Source organism: Rhipicephalus microplus, chromosome 3 (assembly GCF_043290135.1).
Source record: "Rhipicephalus microplus isolate Deutch F79 chromosome 3, USDA_Rmic, whole genome shotgun sequence".
Lineage (NCBI taxonomy): Eukaryota > Metazoa > Arthropoda > Arachnida > Ixodida > Ixodidae > Rhipicephalus > Rhipicephalus microplus.
The window spans coordinates 157,351,446-157,375,260 of NC_134702.1; the positions used below are offsets into that span (position 1 = coordinate 157,351,446).

Sequence of the window (23,815 nt, forward strand, 5' to 3'; positions counted from 1 at the left end):
TATATACGTGTTGTTAAGATGCCCCAGACATGCGCAATAATTGCTGTTTATTTGAAAATTACACAAGTATGAACGCTAAGCCTTGAGCAACATTGGTGGGGCTGTGAAAGGGGTCGGCGGTTTCAAGTACCCGGTGCCATTAAGAGTGGACAAACAGACAAATGTACAGACATACAGACAAACAGACAGACAGACCAAAATTTTTGCGTCGAAGGTCCCCAAAAAGACTATCATCATTAAAAATTGCGCCACGCACACGTCATGAACTTGAGAGCTTTGCTGTTGTTTTTTTCAACGCGGGGTAACCTCAAGTGAGATGGCAAGCGTGAACAGTGCACTTTGCGACCTCCCGCAGAAAACGCAGCAACGACACGACCCACGATGCTTAAATCGGCCAGTGGCCGTGTATTGGGGTACATGGCGTGGTCATTCATTATTATGGCATCATTTTCAGATAAAAGAGGGAGTTATTTTTAGGTTAATTTCGGAGTTACTTAAGAATTTCTCCTCGAATGTTGCTGCTGTAATGTTTGGCTCGCATGTTAACCAGAGCCTTGACTGCCGATTGGGAGTGTTTCCTGGCAATGCTTAAACAGTTGTCCCTGAAAATACTGCTTAACATGAAGGCTTCAATACTCGGTAATTGTGTTGTATTACGCTTTCTCAGCGGTAAATCTATTTACTTTTGATAAATGCTGTATAAACTGTTGTCTTATATACGAGCCACAAATATGTCACTCAGAAATGTCGCGCTTCCCCGACGGTTTTTGGCGATGTAGTCTTAAACATTAGTCCTTACTTACAAATAAAAGGTATCTATTTAAGCGAACCTGAAATGCATGCAGGACAGTTCCTGCATACCTTTCGTGAACGACTTACTCCGACTGTTGAAGAAAGTGATGCACAGCGCCATTCCGGAGTCCATGGTAATCTGGTACGACGCCGTCACGCGAACGGGCAAGTGCGCCAGGCAGAGCGAGCTCAACCGCAAGAGCATACCGTTCTTCGATTTGTGCGATGGTATCTTCCTCCACTTCAAGTGGACCGAAGACATGCTGGAGGACTCGGCGAAGCTCGCGGGGGACCGCAAAAAAGACGTCTACGTCGGCATCGATGTGTTCGCCCGAAAAACGCAGTACGCCGGAGGCTTTGAGACGTACAAGGTATGGTGCTCTAGGGCGAGCACCCTAGAGACATTCAACGCATGCACGCCTCTTGGCCATTATACGCGTACAAGCTGGGCAGTTTCTCATCGAGAGATGAAAATTGTGCTTACGCATGCGCACGTTAGTTGTGGAGGGCTCTTTTGTTATTTTGTAAAGTTACACCATGCGGATAGTCCCGCTTCCTTTTTCAAACAGATGTCGGTTTATATTAGAAACAGAGTTGCCCATAAAGCTCTTACATGCACGAGTAAGAAGTACCGGCCACTATGTCATTGGTACTTTCTGTCAACCCTTAGATGCACCCCATGTATTAGAATCAAGTTTTATTTACACTGCTCTGGTGGTGTCTATTTTCTGCTAGTGCAACGCTTCGTATTAATATCACACAATTAAAAATATTCGTAACATAGAATAAACCTGTGTTTAATGAGCACGTAGAGGTGCGATCAAAAGTGTGCTGATATAAGATTGCGTGGCAGAATGCATCGACGCGCCAGCTAGCGGCGAGACACGACGAGACACCTGCTGCAGGGCGCATGGGCGTCCCGTTTATCACTTGTCTTCTCATGTCGCTCTGTGGGACGCGGTTACTGCGCTCATAGCGAAAACGACAACTGGGTGGCGCTTTCTTTGCTTCATCGAATCTGTACTGTTCTTTTACGTAGCGGCTGCGTTGGGGGTGATTCAAGCGCCGGCTCACGTTGCTATTGACACCGGTTAATTAGGATAAGCAAGCAGAGCACAGTGGATTAGGGAACAAACGGACGTTAAGGATATTTTAGTTAAAATTAAGAAGAGGAAATGGTCATGGGCCGGGCATGTAGCGCGTAGACAGGATAACCGCTGGTCATTAAGATTTACTATCTGGATTTTCAGAGAAGGCAAGTTGACTAGGGGCAGACAGAATGATAGGTGGGCAGATGAGGTAAGAAGTTTGCGGGTTTAAATTGGCAGCAGCAAGCACAGGACCGGGTTAACTGGCGCAACAAGGGAGAGGCCTTTGTCCTGCAGTGGACGTAGTTAGAATGATGACTATGATTATGATGATGATGATGATGATGATGAAGCATAGTGAACATCACACAAACTGACGAAGCAAAATGCACAAAATACAATTTTCACAGGTTAGCTGGCCTCTGACTGCCTAATCCAAATTGCACTTAATTGAGCTTAGTTAAGTCAAAGTTGGTGCAGCCGCAATTATTCAAATGTAGTTGAGCACTTCATCACCTAAATAAGTCAGGCATAAGTAGAATTAGTTAAGCCCAGTCTAGCTTGCTGTTTTCACTAAGATAGGCTTTGATGAGCCCAGATCGGTCGCAATAAGTACAGCCAAATCCAATTAGACATATTGATCATGCTCATTCTTAACCTGGCCGTGCAAAATTAGCTTATATAAGGCAAACCTTATCTCGGCCAATTAATATATGTCAACTTCCCCGTGAGCCCACAAGGGTCGAGGCCAGGAATATGTTGCTGGTCTTAAGTGCAGGTCATAAAGTGCTCGACTAAACTTGAATAATTTCGGCTACATTACCTTTCAACAACAGTAAACATCAATATTTTGAACTCAGCTAATTCCAGCTTACAGTTAATTCAAACTAGCACCCTGGTCCCGGCACAGCCATGTTTATTTTCATGGTGGAAAACTCCAGATAATCTATTCACACTAGTTAATTCAAACTCTGAGCCTCGTAACTTTTTTAATATTATGACATATAATAAATTAGATTATAACAAAGCAAACTTTTTGGAAACTAACAATCAGCTGGAATTTTTGAAGACTCCCAGCGGTCAGACTCTGTCCGTACAGTTGAGGAAAACTGGATACTTTACAAGGGCAATCTGTCGCCTCTTATTGATACCCATGTTTTATCGTGCGCATTCGTGGTGATGCTGGGAGACCCTGGTATACCAATAACCCCAGAATCCTATCTAGAAAAAAAACGCATTTTCCGGGAACTCAAGCGAAGTAACGATCCGCTAAAATGGGTCAAATACTTTACGGTGCTGTGCGAATACACCGGTTTACAGACGCACTTTAAGCGTAAATTATATCACGTGGACTTTATGCGCACTCTGCGCGACAACTCTCGCAATTTCTGGAATTCATTGTCAACAAAACGCACCTCACGTCATAGCATAGCGCTTATTAACTATGACAGGTCATCTGTTTCAGGGTATGAGTGTCCTGATGTCATGAACTCCTATTTTTGCTCAGTTTCCACTAATGAACCACATGACAATATTCATTCGTTGTCATATTGTAATTTTTCGTCAATTGGGCGGTCATTATAACTATTCAAGGAATCGCAAACTTAATCGACAACCTCAAACTTTTCAGTGCACCAGGCACGGATGGCATACCTGCTAAAGCCTTAAAGGGCACCAAATTGCAACCTATAGCCCATTCTTGCGATTGTTTTTCACTCAGTTCATTGCGTCTTCTACTATTCCAAATGACTGGAAAATCAGCCATGTTGTGACCATACAGAAATCAGGCGGCCGCTCCAATCCATGTGATCACCGCCTAATTACTCTAACCTGCATTTCTTGTAAACTCCTAAAGTATGTTCTGTATTCCAACATCGCGTCGCATCTAGACAAGCACTCTTTTTTCTTTACCAAGCAGCATATATTTCGACAGGGCTACACACGTGAACCACAACTCCGAGTTTACCACACACCTTCAGGCTTAACCTTGGTTCCTGTTTTCAGACTGTTGCTATCAGCTTGTCTTCTCTAATCGCCCATCGTCGTCTAATTTCAAACCTTGCTTACCTCAGTCTTGATACCCATGTGCTATCCTGGATTGAGAGTTTTCTCACGAACCGCTCACAACACACTGTCATTGATAACGTTCTGTCGTCAAGTCGCTCTGTCTTGTCAGGTGTACCACAAGGCTCAGTGCTTGGACCTCTCCTGTTCCTTGTCTTATACCAACATTTCTTCATCCATTCGACTACTCGCTGATGACTGCGTCTTCTATCGGCAGATATCCTCCACCAATGCGATCTTATCCTCCAGGAAGGCCTAAATAAAACTGTAAATTGGTGTTGCGTCTGGCTTATGTCCCTAGCGTTTACAAATGTAAGTTCATGTATGTTGCCCGCAAGCACACAATCCTGAATCACTGGGACTTTCTCAAATCTTCCGCCCTCACCCAAGTCGACTGTTACCGTTACCCTGGAATTAATATCACCGATCAACTCACATGGACTGCACACGTAACTAACTTTATAAAAGACTGCACCAAATCACTTGGCATCCTCAAGCGATCACTCTTTCTATCCCCACTCCCCCTGTCCTCAAACTCGCTTACGAAACGTTCATTCGGACAAAACTTGACTATGCCTCAGTGATTTGGAACCCTCACCAGACTTATCTTCATGACTCACTTGAAGCAGTACAAAATCTAGAGATACGTTTTATTGCTTCAAACTATGACTGGCACACCGGTATCACATTCATCAAATCTTTCCTTAGCATACCTTGTCTACCTCTTCACCGTAAGATTTTACAGCGTCTCCTTTTCCACAAACTGTATTACAATTTCCCCAACCTCAGAGACACTTGTTCTCTTCCATCTAACCACGATTCTCACCGTATGTTTAATAACCCAAGTGTTCAACGCTTACATTGTACCACTCGAGCATTTAACAAATCCTTCCTACCAACAGCTATTGAGCTATAGAACGCGATGCTTGAACAAATAACACATGAGCAAGACTCCAATAAATTTAGACACGTACTTTTATGTTTTATCGATCCTTAATCTGCCACCATCACAGTGTTATTTAATGTACTATTATTTTTGTAACGGCGTAAATGCCCTTTCTTTTGCTATTGCACTGTCTTTGCCTCGTTTTTGAACGAAAAATTATGTATTCTGTGTTTTTGCAAACATTTATTTCTTCATTTTTTATAGCATTGTGTAATAATGATTATAATGTTATTGATGCTTTTGTCTTCCCTTATATAGTAACCATGCTGTTTTTGTTGCTTCCCCACTCCTCCTCACATGGATTATTCAGAAAAGGGCCTTTAAGTGTAAAATAAATGTTGATGAAGGGGATGTTCGCACACAAGAAAGGTGCTGGTGATTCCTCAGTGCTTTAATGAATTTTAGCATAAATTTTAATAAAGGAAAAACAAGAAGCAGTACATTGATAATAAAACACACCTGGCTTTCATCGCTTCTCCCAGAAGTCGGCCCAAATGATCAGAATGTGTTGTAAAACCAAACCCAATCGACTAATGATGCAAAACAACAAAACATGATTGATTGATATGTGGAGTTTAACGTCCCAAAACCACCATATGATTATGAGAGACGCCGTAGTGGAGGGCTCCGGAAATTTCGACCACCTGGGGTTCTTTACGAAACAACAAAACAGCAGCATATAAGAATTCTGACTCTGTGCAGGAGCTTTTGGGCAGGTTGCAAATGAAGCGCACGATGTCGCGAGAAAAGCACAAGCAAATGCAAACTGCTGATCACTTTTAATCTTGATTGGGTTAACTCTTTCATGTAAATGAACGTATTTTAGAGCGTATATTGTGACATGTATTTCAAAATTAAAGCTCACTGCTCTCATGAATGAATGTCCTTGCTCATTTCTGGCGTATCATTTGCTGATCAATTGGTTCTTTTCGCTGTGACAGCTCCATAAACTTAACTTACGATGTCACTTTCCGCGAACATGTATATCGCCTAATTGGCGATGGTGAGTTCAAGTGTGGCTTGTTTGGATTACTTACGCTAAGTTCAGCGCAATGCTCGTTCATTCTAGCGCACATCCTCTGCCTTGAAGTCTCCTTATATGGAACATTGTTAGAGTCGCATTCGAGTTATTAGCGACATTTACCTCAATTATTACCGAAAACAAATGAGTAGGTCATTTTCACTCCTGCTGCGGACTCCAAATGTCATAACAAAAGCTCTGAACCTGTCTAATCGGGTGTGTTTTAAAGCTAACGTATACGAAAGCAGAGTCGAGCACCTGTGAAGGCAACGATGCTGCATGTACGACAGTTACGATAGGTAGTAGGAACTACGATATCACCACAGTGCGATAGCTTGTTTGTTTGTCTGTTAAACACACAAGTACTTTAGAGGCCTCGGAAAGAAGGTAGTGTGCCATTCAGCCCAGTTCGTGTGTCCAGACATCTCGGATGTCGTTCTTCATACCCTCGATGAACAGGCCGCGACACACGAGCTAGTTTTTTCGCATACGGGGTCGGATGCGCATGGCCAGGTAGCATAAAGCCACTTGTAGTATTATTGTGCATCGTCATGCGGCAGTTAAGCTTACAGCAGTCTCGCCTGTACATCACGACACGGTAAATTACGTCTTTTCAGGCTGTCGCTGAAGCTCTGAAGTATGGCCTGTCAGCTGGCATCTTCGCTGCAGGCTGGGTATATCAAACTCAAAACTGGGACAAGTTCGCGAAAAAACCAGTGCCGGTAAGCTTTAGCTACGCTTTGCATAACACAGCAGACTATTGGCACAAATGTGCAATTTAGGTCGTAGAAATGACAATGACACACTTGCTGCTCTATCCAAGGTCGTTTTATTACCTGAAATAAGGAAAAAAGGGAGGACACTTGCGCATCCAAGCACTTCTGTTAAGCTTCCCTATGATTCTCCTTTAGTCGCCCCCTCGAGGCCGCTGTTTGAAGTTGGGAAATAAGTAATCTCATCGCATTCCCGCGCAAGGAACTGAAATCAAAACAAAGCAGCCAGACAACTTGTTCACTCTAACAAGCAGAATGTCATGTTGGCCAATGAATACTTCAGAACGGATAATAAATTCATGTAGCCAAATCATTCGGTCGAAAGAAAAGTCTATTTTGGGTGCTTGCGGGTTGGCGTTACAAATGGCACGCTCAAAGCATCCATACAATCTTTTATGAATCGGTTTCAGGGAAGTACTCCAAAAAAAACAAAAGTTTCATACAAACTGCATGTTTTTGTGTTAAAACACAGAGCTATTAAAATCTTCCAGGTTTAGTCTTGCGTAAGAGCACGTATAGGGCACTTCGGCACAAATTACGTTCTCCAGGTAGTCAGAGCGTCATGTTGAAAAAATACATAAACATTTACGTATTCTTCGTTTGTGCACTGCTTGCCAGGCCAGCACTGACATACTCGCCGAATCAACTATCATGGCAAAGAAACGAAAATGGAAGCATGGAAAGTAAACAGAACCATAAAAATGCACAAGCATTTGGGGCAACACTCGCAATAAGTCTAATTATTGTTGCTAATGTGTAAGCATGTCATGTGTGCAAAAAATCACCATGTATCTTGTAGCGGATGGTACCATAAGAGACAATATTGTTGAACTGTACTGTTCCATTGTTTTCCAGTGAAACTGTGTTTAAAACATTGTGTGGCGTGAATAGTTTGCGCACGTATTTAATTTCATCGCTTCACGTAATAGAATATATATAATGAAGAAGTTCTTCCAATGGGCCAAACGTACTTGGGAAAAGAAGAAACACAACGTAGCGGTTGTCTTAATTTTATTATCAACAGTTTCTACCGGTGGACCGATCATATGCTGGCGCTCGCACTCTAAGCTGATGTTTGCTTTGCAAGTGTTGAGCTAATGCTAGAGCTTCATTTCGCAGTAGGGGATGAAATATTAACATATTTGAAATCTACCAAGGAAGCTTAGCAAGCCGGAAGGCGTCTTTCCCTTTTCTCTCTTTGCTCGTAACCGATTGAACTGGCAGAGTACATCCGAATACAGGGTATAATCGCATGACTGGAGTGACAAACAAAACGTCAATGCCTACAAATGAATGTAAAAAATTGGCCGCGTATCTACGTCCTTCGCTGCAAATGTCGTAAGATGAATAGTGTTCGGCCAGCCAAACGGCCACTAATGTAGCGCCTTGCATTATACAACGCCTCCTCTGTTTTCAATCGGCCGCATCTGGCTGGCATCAATAAAATAAAGGAGGTGCTTCGTGCAATCTTAGCGCCATGTCGCGGTGCCTTTGAGAAACAGTGCTTCTTCGTATATAGCGTCGCTTTTTCAGCGCAGCGTACGAAGCACTATGGACTTTAGAATTGAGTATATATGTATTTTCTAGTAAAGAAGCACGTCCCCTTATACCTTTGTTTGAATGCCGTGCCTCATATATGCATAATATTTGCTTTTTCATCGACAAAGATCAGAAGTATGAAAGAAACCATCAGTTCAAGGTTGCTTGGCATTCAGGAAGTGCCTAAAGATTGAGTGGGGGCCGAATCGTGTGACAGACAGACAGACAGACAGACAGACAAACAGACAGACAGACAGACAGACAGACAGACAGACAGACAGACAGACAGACAGACAGACAGACAGACAGACAAAGTTTTCTGCAATCAAGTATCCCAAGAAAGACTATATTTTTTTATAAATCATTGTCTGGCCACATGCGGGACTCTGGATGAGCTGCGGTAGTTTGCAGCAAGAAAAAAACAGATAAGCAAAGAAAGCTGCCTTGGTATGTTTTGTTATTTAAAAGGGTGCTGCAACGTTTTTTGAGCATGTTCATGAAACGATGCCGATCGGTAGTAGAGGCTCCCGACAACACGCGAGCCAAATATTATAGTGCAGCACGCCACCTGGAATTCTTAATTAATCATCAAAGTAGGCTAAAAATTGCTTTTTCTTTTCTCGGCAAATCCCGGAATATGCCCGAAGATCCCACGTAGCAAGCCTATCTACCAGCCATTGGCTGATTTGAACTTGGCGTGCTTCCTTGTTACAAAGATCAACACAGGAGGCCGCTACTTGTCCACACATGCACGCGTGATCACACTGAAAAAGTCGCGCATTCGAAGAAAAAAAAGTGCTCAAGGTCACAAGGCGACCGTGATGTTTATGTGTGGCCCTGTCATTTCTCCCTGCTTAGCTTCCAGCACTTTCGTCAGGACAAGAGGAGAGAGAATGCAATCGCAGCATGTGACAAACAGTGAATTCACTCCATGGTTACTTTAAAAAGTGTTTCAGGGCCCCTTAAAGCGGCATGCTTTTTACACCTCGTTCGGCGGACTTACGTGTCTGCACTCGTGCCTCGATGTTTTTCCTGTGCAGATTCTGGAAATTTCCCGACAAACTGTGCAACGACTGGCGTATAGCCACCCTGCCACTCACGACTAGTTTTTGTCAGGGATTCGGCGAAAGGCTGTACAAGGATGGCAAGGTCAGTACATTGAGACTGATGCACATTTTCTGTGAAATATGATCATTAGCATATGAAGCAATATATTTATAACATCAGTAATATATTCGATTTAACGTCCCAAGAGCACAAGATGATTACGGCGAATGCCTAGTGGAGGGCTCCGAAAATTTCGCCCATATGATGTTCTTTATCTTGCGCCGACATCCCACTAGCCTTTACCGTTTTGTCACTACCCAAAATTTGACCGCCGCGGCTGAAATCGAACTCGCGACGTTCAGCTCAGCAGCTGAGCACCCTCACCGCTACAGCACCAGGGCGGAAATATGAAGCATTCTTGGGAAGGTGTTATAAAATGTTCATCTACACTATTCTCATTTGTGCTGGGTAGGTTGCATCAAGACCACACTATTATAAAACAACAGTGAATGACGCAGCAGCACCTATTTTCCTCAGCCCATCCACTTCGGTGTTGATGTACGTGTATATGTGGAGCGTGAAAGTGATGAAGGCGTAAAAATCTGGGGCGATATCCATGCGTGATACCATGCATGTTTGCGACCAATCGTATCATGTCGTGTGTAAGGTTAGTACTGATTCAGTTGAAATCCTTGCTGTGTGGCCGGGAGTCGTCGTCGGGAGATTCACACACTCCACCAGGATTTGCCATGTGAACCAGTCAGGCACAAAACAGGTCCTTGCAAGAGCGCCACGTCCCCTAGCTAGTGGTCATTATTTCTTCATGCACTATCTTTGCTATCAGCCCTCAATTTTGAGACCAAGATGTTTATGTCTGTAAGTGGGTGGTCTCTTTTTTGCTCCTACGTTCTCATCCCTACTGCAGAACGTAGTTGCTCAGTTCCATATGCTTCTCACGAGTTATTCTTACACCGTTATGCAATAAAGACACCTCGGGTATGAAAGAAATTCCTATTTACACCTATTGCACACAAAATTAACAGTATCTGTGTGTCTTTTTCCTTTCGCGTGTTATTGATAATAATATGGCCAGGCTGACGTCTGTTCAAACGAAGTCCAGTGGATAACCAGGGCTTTTATGAGTTGTATATATTTTCCCTAATAGCGTCTTAGTCGCACAGCGTGAAATTCTCCACGACGACTGGTTGTGCAGGTGGTGTCACAAAGACCATGGTACAATCTTGCCAAGCAGCAGCTGCAGCCTCGCGACCAAGGCACGGCGCTGTGCGGAGGATGCGGCTCAGCAACTGTGGACTCAACCATTGCGTACAACGGAGGTGGATGCTTGCGTCTGCAATTCGATCCCAAGAAGGACGGTGTCGAGCCTTACTTCAGGTCAGAAAGATATGACTTTTCTTAATATGGCAATTCTCACACGTGTAAGCCGTACCATCAAAAATTTCAAGTTTGGTTAGAACCAGGAAGACCACCTGCTCAGAAGGGTTGGAAGTTGTTCACATAAAAGCGTGGGGTTTGTTATGCAATTATGACACTTTAATGTCCTTTTTGTAAACAGAGAGCACGTTCTTGCATTACAGGTTGTGATTAGGATGTTACCTGATTGTTGTGGGCCTGTCCTTTTGAGCATGTCTACACCTGTGTATTCATTGCACTAAATGTTATCTGTTTGGTGTGTATATCGTACTTCCCACGCATTCCTTTGTGTATAAATAGCGCTGTAGTACTTTTGGAATAAGCTGTTAAAGTTTGGCGCTCCCTGCTATTTCTTTGCGAAATAGCCACAACTTCGGCTTCTAATTGACTTCTCTTCCACTGCTTGTGAAAAACAGGAAGAAAAAGCTGGCTCGTGATTATTCGTTATGTCTTTTCCGAGCTGTTTAATAGCGTGTGCCTTAACAACAAATTTCGGTGGCCACGCATTATATATAAACAATAATCGGCAAGGCATTACGCGGAAGAAAGCGTAATGTTCTTATGAAGTACATAGTCGTGGTGAACATCACATTATATTCTCACCCTGGAATTCCTTGACCTGCACCGGCACCATACATGCAGTAAGTGAAAGTCGAAGATTTCGCCCCCATAAAAATGCAACCACCGCGGCCAGGGTGAAAGATTAGACATTCTGATCAGCAGCCGAGCACCATAACCAATGGGCCATCGGGCCGGTTGGGAACACGTGGAAATATATGCGGTGTCATAAGCAGAAAATGGAAAATAAAAAGTAGAGCCCGGCAGGTGGACAGCAGCCCAAAGAATGTTCGACATCTTAGTTTGGAAATTCAAGGGGGTTGAGCATCTACCCCTGAGTTTTTCAAAGTTTGTGTGTTTATGTATACACATGCCCGAACATGCATCAAAAGTTTTTCAACCCCCTCTCCTCTAGAACATTTCGCATAACGCTCCCGGATAACTAACCTATACATAGTCAGAAATGGTTTGAAATTACTATTAGAAAATAGAGCAATGTCTCAGCTTTCAAAGATCGTGAAAGAAAAAGATGTCAGGTCCAAAAAAACAATTTGTTTTCTAGATGCCCTGGTCTTCCCATTTGGAAGACCAGAGTGTCTGCAAAAAGAAAAAAAAACAGATCTTTTTCATGAAAGCGAGCTATAGATTCTGTGAAAATATGAAAGAAATGAGACAGATTCTTTTGAGCTATGGTGTTCGCGTTGTTGTTTTAGAGTGCCATGAACCATGATATAGCTTGGTCATGCAACATATCATTTATGAATGCTGTTTTGCACAAAATGTAATAAACCAGAACACCCTTATTTTGGTCATTCTATGCAACCCACGTGTTGAATGAAGCCAAATATAGTATCAGTGGAAGCCCAAAGTAGGCAAAATGACGCCACCAATACCAAATGCCAGTTTTTTCTCATTCTGAAGGGTGCAGTGAGAGGTTTAGAAGAGAAGAGCTGAAGTTACTTGTGGTCAATGGCTGTCGTATAGTCGTGCTTTTGCCATTATTAAGCAATGACTTGGCAGCAAGGTTGCCATGTGTAAAACAAAAAAATGCCAGAAAGATGAAAAATTTACAGCATATTCACGAAGTGAATGATAATGTAAGGGGCAATGCTTTGCCTGGCTCTCCACTCGGGATCGCTTGCCTTTGTGCACGTTTCGCAGCCGTTGCCAGAGCGCTTGACGGCGAGATCGCACTGCAGCAGCATTCTAAGCCCTCCACTCCACCGCCTTAGGTTCGTAGCTCATTGTGAGGCGCAGAAGACCAGTGATTGTCGGCGGAAGAGGAAGCGCGCCAAGCACGCGTCTCCAATGCATCGGAGTGGAGCAAGCGCCCCCAATGCCATCTAATGAGCAATTCGAGTACCAGCAGGATGGATGGATGGATATGGCTGTACCCTTTAGATCGGGCGGTGGCTAGCGCCACCAAGCCGTAATACCTAATGAACCAAAAACTATATTTATTTTTTTCCTTAAAACGTGAATTTGAGGATTCGTACTTTGCAGTGAAGAGTTTATTTTCACTCGTGCTTTGACTTTAGCCACCAATCAGATAATCTCCTTCTAGTTAAGTCTACCCGCTTAACGTTTATTTTGCCCTCCCGGTCCCTAAACCCCAGTGCTTTGAAAAACCCGGCGCCATCATCCTGAACTATAGGGTGAAGCCCTTTACAGAACATTATCAAGTGTTCGGCAGTTTCTTCTTCCTCTCCACACGCAATGCATACTGTGTCTACCCCTTCGTATTCAGCCCGATATGTCTTGGTTCGCAGTGCTCCCGTCCTGGCCTCAAACAGTAGAGAAATACCCCGAGTATTATCATAGATTCTTTCCTTGGCAATTTCCTGCTTAAAAGTTCGATAGATCTCTAGTGCGGACTTCTTAATCATGCCCATTCTCCACATGTCAGTCTCCGTTTCCTTCACTTTCTTCTTAACCGATAGTTCTTTTTGGTTTGGCCACCTGCTGTTTTCTAAGTATTTACCAGTCAACTTCCTGGTTCGCTTTCCTCCATCTTGTATTGACATTCTTCATGTACAAGTAGCTGAAAACCTTCCTAGCCCAACGCTATTCCCCAATTTCTCTCAATCGCTTCTCAAATTTTATCTTGCTGCTAGCTTCCCTGCCCTCAAATGATGTCCATCCCATGTCACTTTGTACTCCCTGATTTGGTGTATTCCCGTGAGCTCCTAAAGCAAGCCTACCTATTCCACGTTGCTTAATTTCTAATCTTGCTTGAACTTCTGATCTCATGCACAAGACCGCATTGCCGAACGTCAGCCCAGGAACCATGACCCCTTTTCATATTCCTCTCGCAACATCATACCCATTGTAATTCCACAGTGCCCTATTTTTCATGACTGCTGCATTCCTGTTACCTTTAGTCGTCACGTATATTTTGTGTTCCCTCAGATACTCGGTCCCATTGCTTATCCATACGCCCAGATATTTGTATTTATCTGTTATCTCTAGCGTGACCTCCTGTATTCTAAGCTCACTACCTTCGTTGTCATTGAAAATCATGACTGTTGATTTTTCCTTACTGAATCTAAAATCTAACCTATCTCCCTCATTACCGCAGATGTCCATCAATCTCTGCAAATCTTCTTTGTTGTTGGCCATTAGCACTATATCATCTGCGTACATTAAGGCTGGTATTGCCTGATCAATAAGTTTTTCCTTGTTTTTCTAAAGAGAGGTTGAAGCACAGTCCACTTCCCTCTAATTTTGCCTCTAATCCTTGTAGGCACATCATGAATAATAAGGGTGACAGGGGGCACCCCTGCCAAAGCCCCCGTTTTTCCTCTGCAGGCTTGGATACCTGTTTTTCTCACTTTATAACTACCTTGTTACCTTTATAGATACCCTTCAAAAGATTAGTGACTACATGTTCCACGCCTAGTGTGTCCAGTATTCCCCCTAATTCCTCTTGAACCACGCTATAGTACGCTCCCTTGATATCCAAAAATGCTAGCCACAGGGGCCTGTGTTCCTTCTCTGCTATTTCGATGCACTGCGTCAGTGAGAACAGATTGTCTTCCAACCTCCTGTGTTTCCGAAACCCATTCTGCAGTTCCCCCAGCATCCCCTTATCCTCTATCCACGCCTGCAGTCTTTCCTTTATAATCTGCATCGCCAGCCTGTAGACCACTGATGTCACTGTATAGGACGGTAGTTGTTTATGTCATCTTTGTCCCCCTTTCCTTTATAGGTCATGCTCATCCTGCTAAGTTTCCATCCATCGGGAACTTCACCATCGATTATTATTGTGCTCACTGCCTCTCTCAAAGCCTGCTTAGACTTCGGACCTAATGTCTTTATCAGCCTAATTGGAATGCCATCTGGGCCTGTTGATGTACTACTAGGAACCCTTTTCTCAGCCCTTTCCCACTTTTGTTGTGAAAATGGAGCCATTGCACCACTTGATTCGTCCTTGTCTATTGTGGTGCATAAAGTACTTCTTGTTGAAATTTTTCCGTCACCCTTGTTCTTATATTCAATAGCTTCGTCCCCTTCTAGCCTAGCACCTTGGGCTGTAGTTATAAATCTCTGCTCTAGGCTCGTCTCATTTCTTGGGGGGTTTAGATGGTTCCAAAATTTCGCAGCTGCCTTTCTATCTTTTTTATGTACTTTTGCCAGCCACTGAGCTCTCTTCCTTCTCATCTTTCCATTGATCAGAAGGGATGCATTCCTTCTACAGGTTAGACAAATTGCCCGTTTTCTTTCAACATCATCTGTCGGTTCACCCCGCTGCTTAGCATGTCTGTGTTCCCTAGAGGCTTCCTGACGTTTTGCTATGGCTCTCTTAACTTCCTCATCCCACCAACTTTTGGTTTTGTGTCTTTGCCGGGGTGACTTGTCACGCGTCTTAGCAAGCTCTAGCTCAAAGAGTCTAATTAGATTCGTGTGTGTCCACACTGTCTTATTATCCTCCGTGATTTGTTTCGCAATTTGTTTAGTGGCTATTTCAATTTGCCTTTCTGGATAAAAATTTTCCTGTAGTTGCTCATCTTGTCTCCTTCCCACTTTCACTGCTCTTCCAAAACTTAGCTTGATACGTTTGTCATCGCTACCCAGACTTCTGGAGCCACCTTCATCTATGTGCATTCCCCTGAGCTTATCATACATCCTATGTGACATCAGTGCATAATCTATCGTCGACTGAAGCCTTCCTACCTCCCGAGTTATTTGCCCTTCACACTTTTCGGTATTGTTGCAAATGATCAAATCAAGCCTTTCACACATATCCATGATCATTTTGCCTGTCGGGTCGGTATACCCATCTATATCTTCTATGTGCGCATTCATGTCTCCTAGTATAATTATCTCGCACTCTCTTCCTAACTCCTGAATGTCCTTTGATATACACTCCACCATTGCCTGGTTTTCCTCTCCGGCGTTTGATCCCGTCCACAAGTACACGAAAGCAAGGAGTGTCATTTGACCTGCCACCTTCCCTTTTAGCCATAAATGTTCCTTGCACTCCTGCTTGACCCTTTGCCAGTCTGTACTTTTATGAATGAATGCCCCAATACCAGCCCCCTTTCTGCTGCCTTCTGTTCTATTACAATATTCCCCCGCGTAGTCCGGATTGTTCGGAGGTTGTTCCATGTCCCTGAGATGTGTTTCTACAAAGCCGTATACCATCGGCCTCTCTTCCCTTAGCTGTTCTTCTATCTTTTCCCACTTCAGCCTGTTCCTACCACCCTGTATGTTAATATACCCTATGTCTGAATTGGCTCGGCACTCGTGGCTACGTCTATTTATGCCCCGGACTCTACCTATCTTAGATATTGGTGCCACTTTGGAATCGTATCTGTCCATACCACCTGTCAAAGAGTCTCCCTGATTGTTTTCCTCGTTACTAGCTATCCTGCACCCCGAAGGGCTCGCTTGCCCCCCAAAAAAGCTACTGCGCGTCCTGCAAGTCGCCAACCCACCTCATGACCTAGCCGCCCATCGAAGTGAATTCTGTCTCTGTGGAACCCCCCTCCCCACATTTATGCACCTCTCTGTTTATTTCCACCACCTCAAAGCCTTTCTCTCGACTCATCCACCATATCTCTTGGTTTGCGTTGACCACCGCTCTTTGCAGGTTGCTATCACGCACCGGTACCTCCGGTATTGTGCATATCACTACCTGTACCTTAGGAGAAGTGGCGCGCATGTCATCGACGCCTTTCGCCAGTGTGGCTGCTAGTCCTGCTGCATCTTCATTTAGGACATCGTTTAAACCACCTGAAATTATCAGGAGGTTTCGTCTATCAGCTGTTGTTTTGAGCTTTGCGCTCGCTTGCTTCATGACTGCTTCCAGCTTGCGTCCTGGAAACGCCCCTACTGCAACCCTCTTGTCACGTCGGACCCTCTCTTTGATGGCTTCTGTGCATCGATTTAAATTCGAGTCCCCGGGGATTATCACATGCTGTGACTTTTCAGCTGGAGCGTTCTGCACCTGGGGGCTACTTGCACCTGTGACGCCGGCTGCTTTGCTCCCTCCCTGCCCCACCACTACCCCGCTCAAGCTAAGCCTTGCGACAGTTCAACCGGCTAAACCTGTTTTTTTCCAAACTTGCTCGCTTTTTCTTCTCCACCTTTCTGGTTTCCGGTTCCCTGCTGTTCTCTCGGTAGGTCGCTTCTTTGTTCAGCTTCGCTAGCGCTTCCTCGGAGGACTTCAGTCTTTCTCCCATTGCCCTCGTTTTCTCTTGCTCTGTCGCCAACGCCGTCTCGAGCTCGGCGATTCTTATCAGCAGTTCACTCTGGGCAACCATCATTTTCTCCATTTTTTCCTCGACCTCACAGTGCCTACACTTCGCGTCAGCCTCTTCTCCATCCTCTTCTACGCTTGGGTCCACTTTCAAACCCACTCCACATCCTGAACACTTTACAATCTTTTTAACCATGCCTTTCTGACACCAATTGTCCCTAAACTTGATAATTACTGAACTCGAGCCCTGCACTACGAGAAAAAAAAGTCTAAGATCTAGTATAAAAATTTGCGTGTTCAATGTACGCGCACCTCCCCCACGGGGCGGCAAAAGAAAAAACAACAACAACAAAAAAATTCAAACACCACCCGCACTAACTACTAAATACCTGGTGACTGGCCCTCGAAAAAGCCGTACCATAAAATAAGTGCTACGAAGATTTCAACCGCTGCCTTATAATTATAAAGACAAGCTCAAAACATGCAAAAACTCTTATCTGCGCAGTCGATCCGGAGCGCTAAAAAAACACGTCTATCCAGCTTGACAGCCCAAACTCCCAGCTGAGTAAGCGCCGCAGTGCCATCTAGTGAGCCCTCAGCGTACTAGGGTTGACTACAACGGCGAGGGTCTAGCATATGCCCTAAGAAGCTTCGGTCCTAAAAAAACTTGCGAAAAACCAACTCGAGCCATTGGGTGTAAAAGTAGCCGAAAGAAGTCAAGTGTATGACGGCATAAACACTTGAGTATCAGAGTTGCTCAGATCTAAACAATGTTCATTCAACGATCATTTCTTGCAGGATGGCGAAGTTCATGCGTTGCTGCAAAATGTAGCAATCTCTTCGCGTGCCTTGCGAAGGATTACAAGTAACGACAATAAAAATGAGCATACCGTTAGTTGCCACGACTGGCAATTTATGCACTTTGAGTTTCTAGGGTTGAAGCATAAATTCTAGTCACATTGGCAATTAATTTTCGCTTGTTTACAACGGCCAATCAGTTAGTGTTTTAGAGAGCAAATTCACACCTTATTATAGAAAATCACGTCAACAATTTTTGAGACGCTGCATTTCTGATGTAGTCGAGTCTAGTGCACCCGTGATGCGGAGCCCTTATGGGTCGTTTTCACTTCCCTTTGGAGGTTAAAGTCACATTGAGCAATAGGTGGTGTTACGACCGTCATCAGTATTGAAATTCCTTTCGTGGCTGTGAACCTCATGAAAAGTTTTTAACGCATTCCAAGCAAGGATGCGCCATAGAGACAGGCTGATTTCCTCTCTAGCAAGCGTGAACGAGGGTGTCCCAGGACCGTTTGGGCGCTAAGAAAGCGCACGTGCAAGAAAAGCTCATTGTTATCTAGACGCCATACAAGGTTTTTCAGGCGAATAAGGAGGCTACTCGCCATTTTGGAAACCACCATAGATTTGGAGAGACTTGAAGCAGCGTGGTACTTGCTGCTTGGGTTGGAAGCTTGAACAAGACCGGTTGCAGCTGCACCTTTCAAGGAGAAGTGAAGAAGACCCAGAGGTTTGCTCTTCCAGCAAACAACGAGAGCTTAGTCAACCTCTCCTCATTCCCACTCTCTCCACAGCATCAGCTAAATGAAATGAATGTTTGACAATAACCTGTCAGGTCACGACATTGCCCTACCCAAACGCCGAAAGGCAAGTTTTGCACGTGTGCCGAGAGCCGGGCATTCCGAACATCACCCTATTTGCCGAGAAAATTCTTGGAACTTCGCTCATCTAAGATCATCGAACGTGCGCAAAATTGTGGTGTCGGGTGCAAAACGTGGGTGTTGTGCGTTCATGACCATGCTTGGACATTTTTTAGACTGTGCCATCTCCGTGCACGTGCATTTTGTTGTGTATTTGTCCGCCTTCGTGGTTAGACCACCTAGACCATCAAGCGCCGTCTTGGCTAAAGCGGCGGAAGTGCGCCCAGGGTTGGCAAGGCAGCGCTATATAATTAAACGGGAGACCTTTTGTTTCAGTTCTATTCAGTTCAGCAGTTCACTGTTTTCCAGTGACCATTTCGTCACTTGATCTCCGCCTTTCGATTTCTCAGTTACTGACCGTGTAAGTAAATATTTGTTGTTCTTACGAGTGCTTCATCTGACCTATTGAACGACGGGCCCTACGACAGGAGCCCACTACCAGAACCCACGAGACCCACGTGGTTTCTATAGTGAGGCCCCATACAACAATTTCTTTTGTACCCGCCACGTACCCAACGACCTTTCCTTTTTCCGTGTAAAGCTAACTTGACTGGCAGATTATGAACACGCAGCTGTTGTAGTATTTATGACGGAATTCCTTTCACTGACTGGTCCTTCCTATTAGGCCATACACTCATCATTTTGAGTTTAGATCAATTTTCTGCCTAATCAAAAAAGCCATATTCATTTTTAAGAACTATAGAAGTGCGATTTGGTTACTACTTTTTACCCCATATAGTCAAAATCTAGCAGCTGCGATGTCAACAAATATTGTTGATTTCGCTCAAACGAATAATACAACAATGTCACCAAAATTAGTCAAGTAGCCAACCCGTTTTTTTACCTGCATCGGCCTTAAAAAAGCAACCTAACTGGCACAAGGTAGATAAACCTAGCAACGCTGCTTGACAGTAGTTAACACCATACGCACTCTCGCTCTCCTTCTACAGGCTTTTTGGATGCGACCTGCTTCTGGGTGCCCTTCGTGTTACGTATGCGATGCAGCAGCGCGGTGCTGATCACGTTGGGTGTGACGTCGCGATTGTGCTTATGGTGTGCCCTGCAGACGACGAAACCGAGAAAATCCGACTCGGTCTCAACGTCACCGTGCCCGACGAGCAACGGTACGCAGTGGCGCGAGACCATGCGTACAGTCTCGCGCAGCACACGTCCGAATCGGGGTGGGCATTCAGGTACGCAAGACATCATTAGTTACTAAAACTTATAGCTCCAGTGAGTGCTCCATGGAAATGTCTGTTTACTGCATAGGCAAGCATCAATCAAGAAACGAGAAACGATAAATTTATGTTTTCATTTTTAAGCTTTGCAGCCAGATCAGTGAAAGCATTGCTGGCTATTCCGAGTTTACCTGGCGAGGTGCATCTGTATGTCTCCGGTACACGAGCATCATAGCCTTTACTGCTACTTGTATGTTGTATCAAGGGACAGGTACACAGTTACACATGTAATTTAAGGTATAGATCTGAGACGCGTGGAAAGTTCAAAAAAGTGAAAGTAAGGATCATGCAGCATGTAATGACTCTTATAATTACAGGCGTAATACTAAAACATAACAAGAGGGCATGCAGAGTGGATTAGAGAATCATAATGCGTAGGCGATACTGCACTTATCATTTATTTAAAATGAATCGACCCTAATGAGGGAGGCCCAGGGCAGACATACTGGAGTGAAAGCATCACTTTCTATAAAACGAGATGGGTGATGCAGAGTCCGAGGGTAGCGTGCTAGACAGGATGACATAATCAAGAATGTCGCCATACTAGAGTGCAAATACCTTGCACCAGTGTGGTTGAGTTTTAGTCCACTAGAAAACGCTTTTGGCCTACACTGGGCACGCAGTAGGCTGAGAATAATCATCACAAAGACAGGAGTGCACCATAATACTATTATGTCTGCAAGCAGCACGTGGTAAGCAGGTTTGTGGACATTGAAGGCGAATGACGAGAAGCTTCGAAACACTCGTATATTTAGTGCCAACAGATCGCTCTCGGATTTTCTAAGGAAGAGTCACACTGCGGCACACCAATTTTTCTTCCTCTCTACATTGTCATGCGTCTACAAGCAATATATTGTAACAAACGAAGGCGTGAATGAAAGCTTGTTTATTCAGGTCGTCATGAAAGGCATCTTAAAATTACGTACCTCTTTAGCAGGACTTCTTGAGAAGCGTTTGTGGTAGCTGAAGTACATAATCCACCATTTTCTGTAAAAAACTGAAAAAGATAAAATTGGCATGCCTTACAGGAGGTACACCATACGGGACCTCTTTGGTGATGCGAAGCTGCAAGAGATCGGCGCCGAATTGGAGTCCAGCACCACTGCCATCTGTTGCCTACTGGGTCAAATCGAGGTGGAGAGGCCGTCCAACGTCAAAGAAAACGTTGAAAAAGACATTGACGATGGCCCCGATATTGCGAGTGATGACGATGATTGGGAACCGAGTGCGAAGATGATGCGCTTGTGAACACCTGCTTGCGTAGGCCATTAAGCAGTGCAAGCTACCGACGAACAAAGCTCGCCTCGTCCCGATGTGTTAGATTCACCGCTGAAATTGACAATGTGCAGACACTTCAAGACAAGTGGCATATACGCGTGAGCCATTGTAATGAGCGAAATTAAATTAAACAAGGAAGTGCGACGATTGCATCGGCAGTCATCTTCCTTGAATTTCTTCATGTATGACCCATGACGTGCAGTAGAACGAAATTTCAGCCACCTACTAGAGAAAAAAAATTAGTTGTTTGTCTATACTTTTCATTGTAGGGATCGCCACTGCCTAGTGGTCACAGGTGAAACTTGTCAGCTAATAATTATCAAAATGAAAAATCCACACAAGAACGAAGATAAAAAAATATTAAGTGCTGCTGACGTATTCCACTTAACAGTGTGTTCATGTGGCTGAATTTCAAGTTGTTTATACAAGCTACGGGAGGCATATGTGGAGCCGCGGATGGCGTTAAACATGGTTTATTCACCGATTGTGGCGGTAAAGTATGCACAACAGCCAGCGACATGGACGGTGATTAGCGAATTGCACTATGTCGTAAATTAATGAATTTGTTAAAAAAACAGTTACTAGAGGAGTGCTGGTAAATAGCCTTTCATTGAGACCACGTTTTCATTTAAAATGTATTCCAAACTGATTGCTGCTTGAACAAAAATATTTTGCGACACTTTGCTGTAACGCTCAAGTTTAGCTTTTATTCCTGCTTGAATCAGATAAACCGATCTTGCGGCTGGTCTCTATCAGTATTCTTGCTCTCGATTCCGTTTCATTGTTGCACAGCGTAGCCATATTGAAGGGATATCTACTATCTGTTCAGTATGGACACCAACGTGTGCAGCTATAACATTCCCTTTAACAGTATCGACTGCATTTGTGTACGCAATATGTTCATGCTTTTCCCGGAAAATGCACGGAAAACGTGTACAAAGAGATAGCTTCAGTTTATTCTTCTATGTTTATGCTTGTTTGGCCGACTTGTGAGCAAACGATAGCAAGAGTATTCAGCGATTTGAACACTTTGCATAGTCATCATGGCTTTACTTAACCTCAATGTGCTGCAGATGACTGTAATGAATCAATTTGTTGAAAGCACCTTGATTTTGGACGAGGCATTCGACTTGCCGCGATACATCACCAACATCACAAGATGATATTTTTGTTTCCTTGAAGTTATGCAACCAAAGAAAAACTAAGCACACGTTTCGAGCATTACAATTTTTTTGCGTAAAATGAAATATGACCTACTTCAGAATAATTCAGGGTGTAGTTGCCTGCGAATTACGATTATTTATTGATACAGAAAATTAGGCATTTTACCCTTTTTTTCTTGTAATATATTATTCAGTGCCTTGCTACGAGAACTTGACGGACTTGTAGGCTGTGCATCATAACTGGTGCCCAGTGGAATGTTTCACTGAATACATTAGGCGAGCAGTAATGTCGAAAGCTAGGTGAGTTGGTGAAAGTTAATGATTACTTATGAAGTAGCGCAAGACGACAAGCACAAAATGAACGAGAGAGATGCCGCTACACACATTTGCTCGCGCATATGACACATATGAAGACATCTGTGCCTCCTAAGCACCTTCTACCACTTTGGCACCTACGCAAATAAAGAGTTGGCCAACATTGAGCACACAGGCAATGCGTCCGCAAACAATTACGTCTGCAGTGCGAAACTGTTTAACCGTCAGCGAAAGCGTAATGTGCTATTTTACCACAAGAACTCCTTCAAGGGAAGCCGCCGTGCATTGTAGACCCACCAGAGTTTACATTATGCTTGCAAAGTATGGAGTAATTCATTCCTTTATTAATCACTGTTCTGGGTCAGACTTCCCGGTGAACATACTTGGTCTTTCCTCCACGACATTGCTGAGACGGCACATGAACGCGAAGGCTGCAGACACATTTTATTATATTGTCACGAGAAATGGCGCTCGTGTTCCCAGTAGAAAGAAGATGCTTTCGTGCGTGCCAGCCGCTTGTTGTCTTGGCGCGACTGAGCAGTACGAGCATGTGCTACGTCACGGCTCTGACTAGGTGAAACATTTTGCGAATTGTTTTATACTCTGCTTGCTTCGGGTGCAGTTTCACATGCGTTTGAAGCTTCGTGGGCTGTGGCCGGCTTCAAGACCTCTGAGCGTTGCATAAAGCAAATTAGTTATTTTCCGGGGTATGTTACGTTAGTTGGGCAGGTGGTGAAGAAATCGCCATCATTTATGAAAGTCTAGTGTGACGTGCACTACATAGTGGGCAGCAATGTATAGAAAGAAGGCAGCAATGGGTAGAAAGAGCAAATATGCCTCTACATTGAGTTCAAGGATATTGGTAAGACAAGAAGCTCTTATAGATTTTGTAAAAGAGAATCGGCCAGAAATAGTGAGCACCATTTTTTTACATGTTTTCACCGTCATACGAAAAGTGGACCTGAAAAAAGATGTGGCAAAATCACATGAATTCTCGCATTGTCCTTAAGGCTTGAGCATGAGATCGCGGTAACGCACTCTGTACATAATTTGGCACAGCCTCCACTTTGTCATCTTATAGCCCAACAAGACACGAGTACACGTTGAAGTATCTCACCGATAAGACGCACCGCCACCGCAACG

The 23,815-nt window shown here is 44.1% G+C and overlaps 1 protein-coding gene across 1 annotated transcript; it reads left to right on the forward strand.

Moving 5' to 3' along the window:
* The first annotated feature begins 923 nt into the window (after positions 1-923).
* Positions 924-21,164, forward strand: LOC142803030 (uncharacterized). Its single transcript, XM_075888130.1, has 7 exons — positions 924-1,163; positions 6,529-6,633; positions 7,303-7,367; positions 9,264-9,372; positions 10,484-10,665; positions 19,629-19,871; positions 20,945-21,164. Exons 1-7 carry the CDS (start codon positions 924-926, stop codon positions 21,162-21,164), a joined length of 1,164 nt encoding a protein of 387 aa, XP_075744245.1.
* Positions 21,165-23,815: the final 2,651 nt, after the last annotated feature.

Coding starts and splice junctions, on each gene's coding strand:
- LOC142803030 (XM_075888130.1), top strand. CDS start 924: ATGGTAATCTGGTACGACGCCGTCACGCGAACGGGCAAGTGCGCCAGG. Junction 7,368..9,263: donor CGAAAATGGAAGCATGGAAA/GTAAACAGAACC, acceptor TTTCCTGTGCAG/ATTCTGGAAATTTCCCGACA. Junction 9,373..10,483: donor GGCTGTACAAGGATGGCAAG/GTCAGTACATTG, acceptor CTGGTTGTGCAG/GTGGTGTCACAAAGACCATG.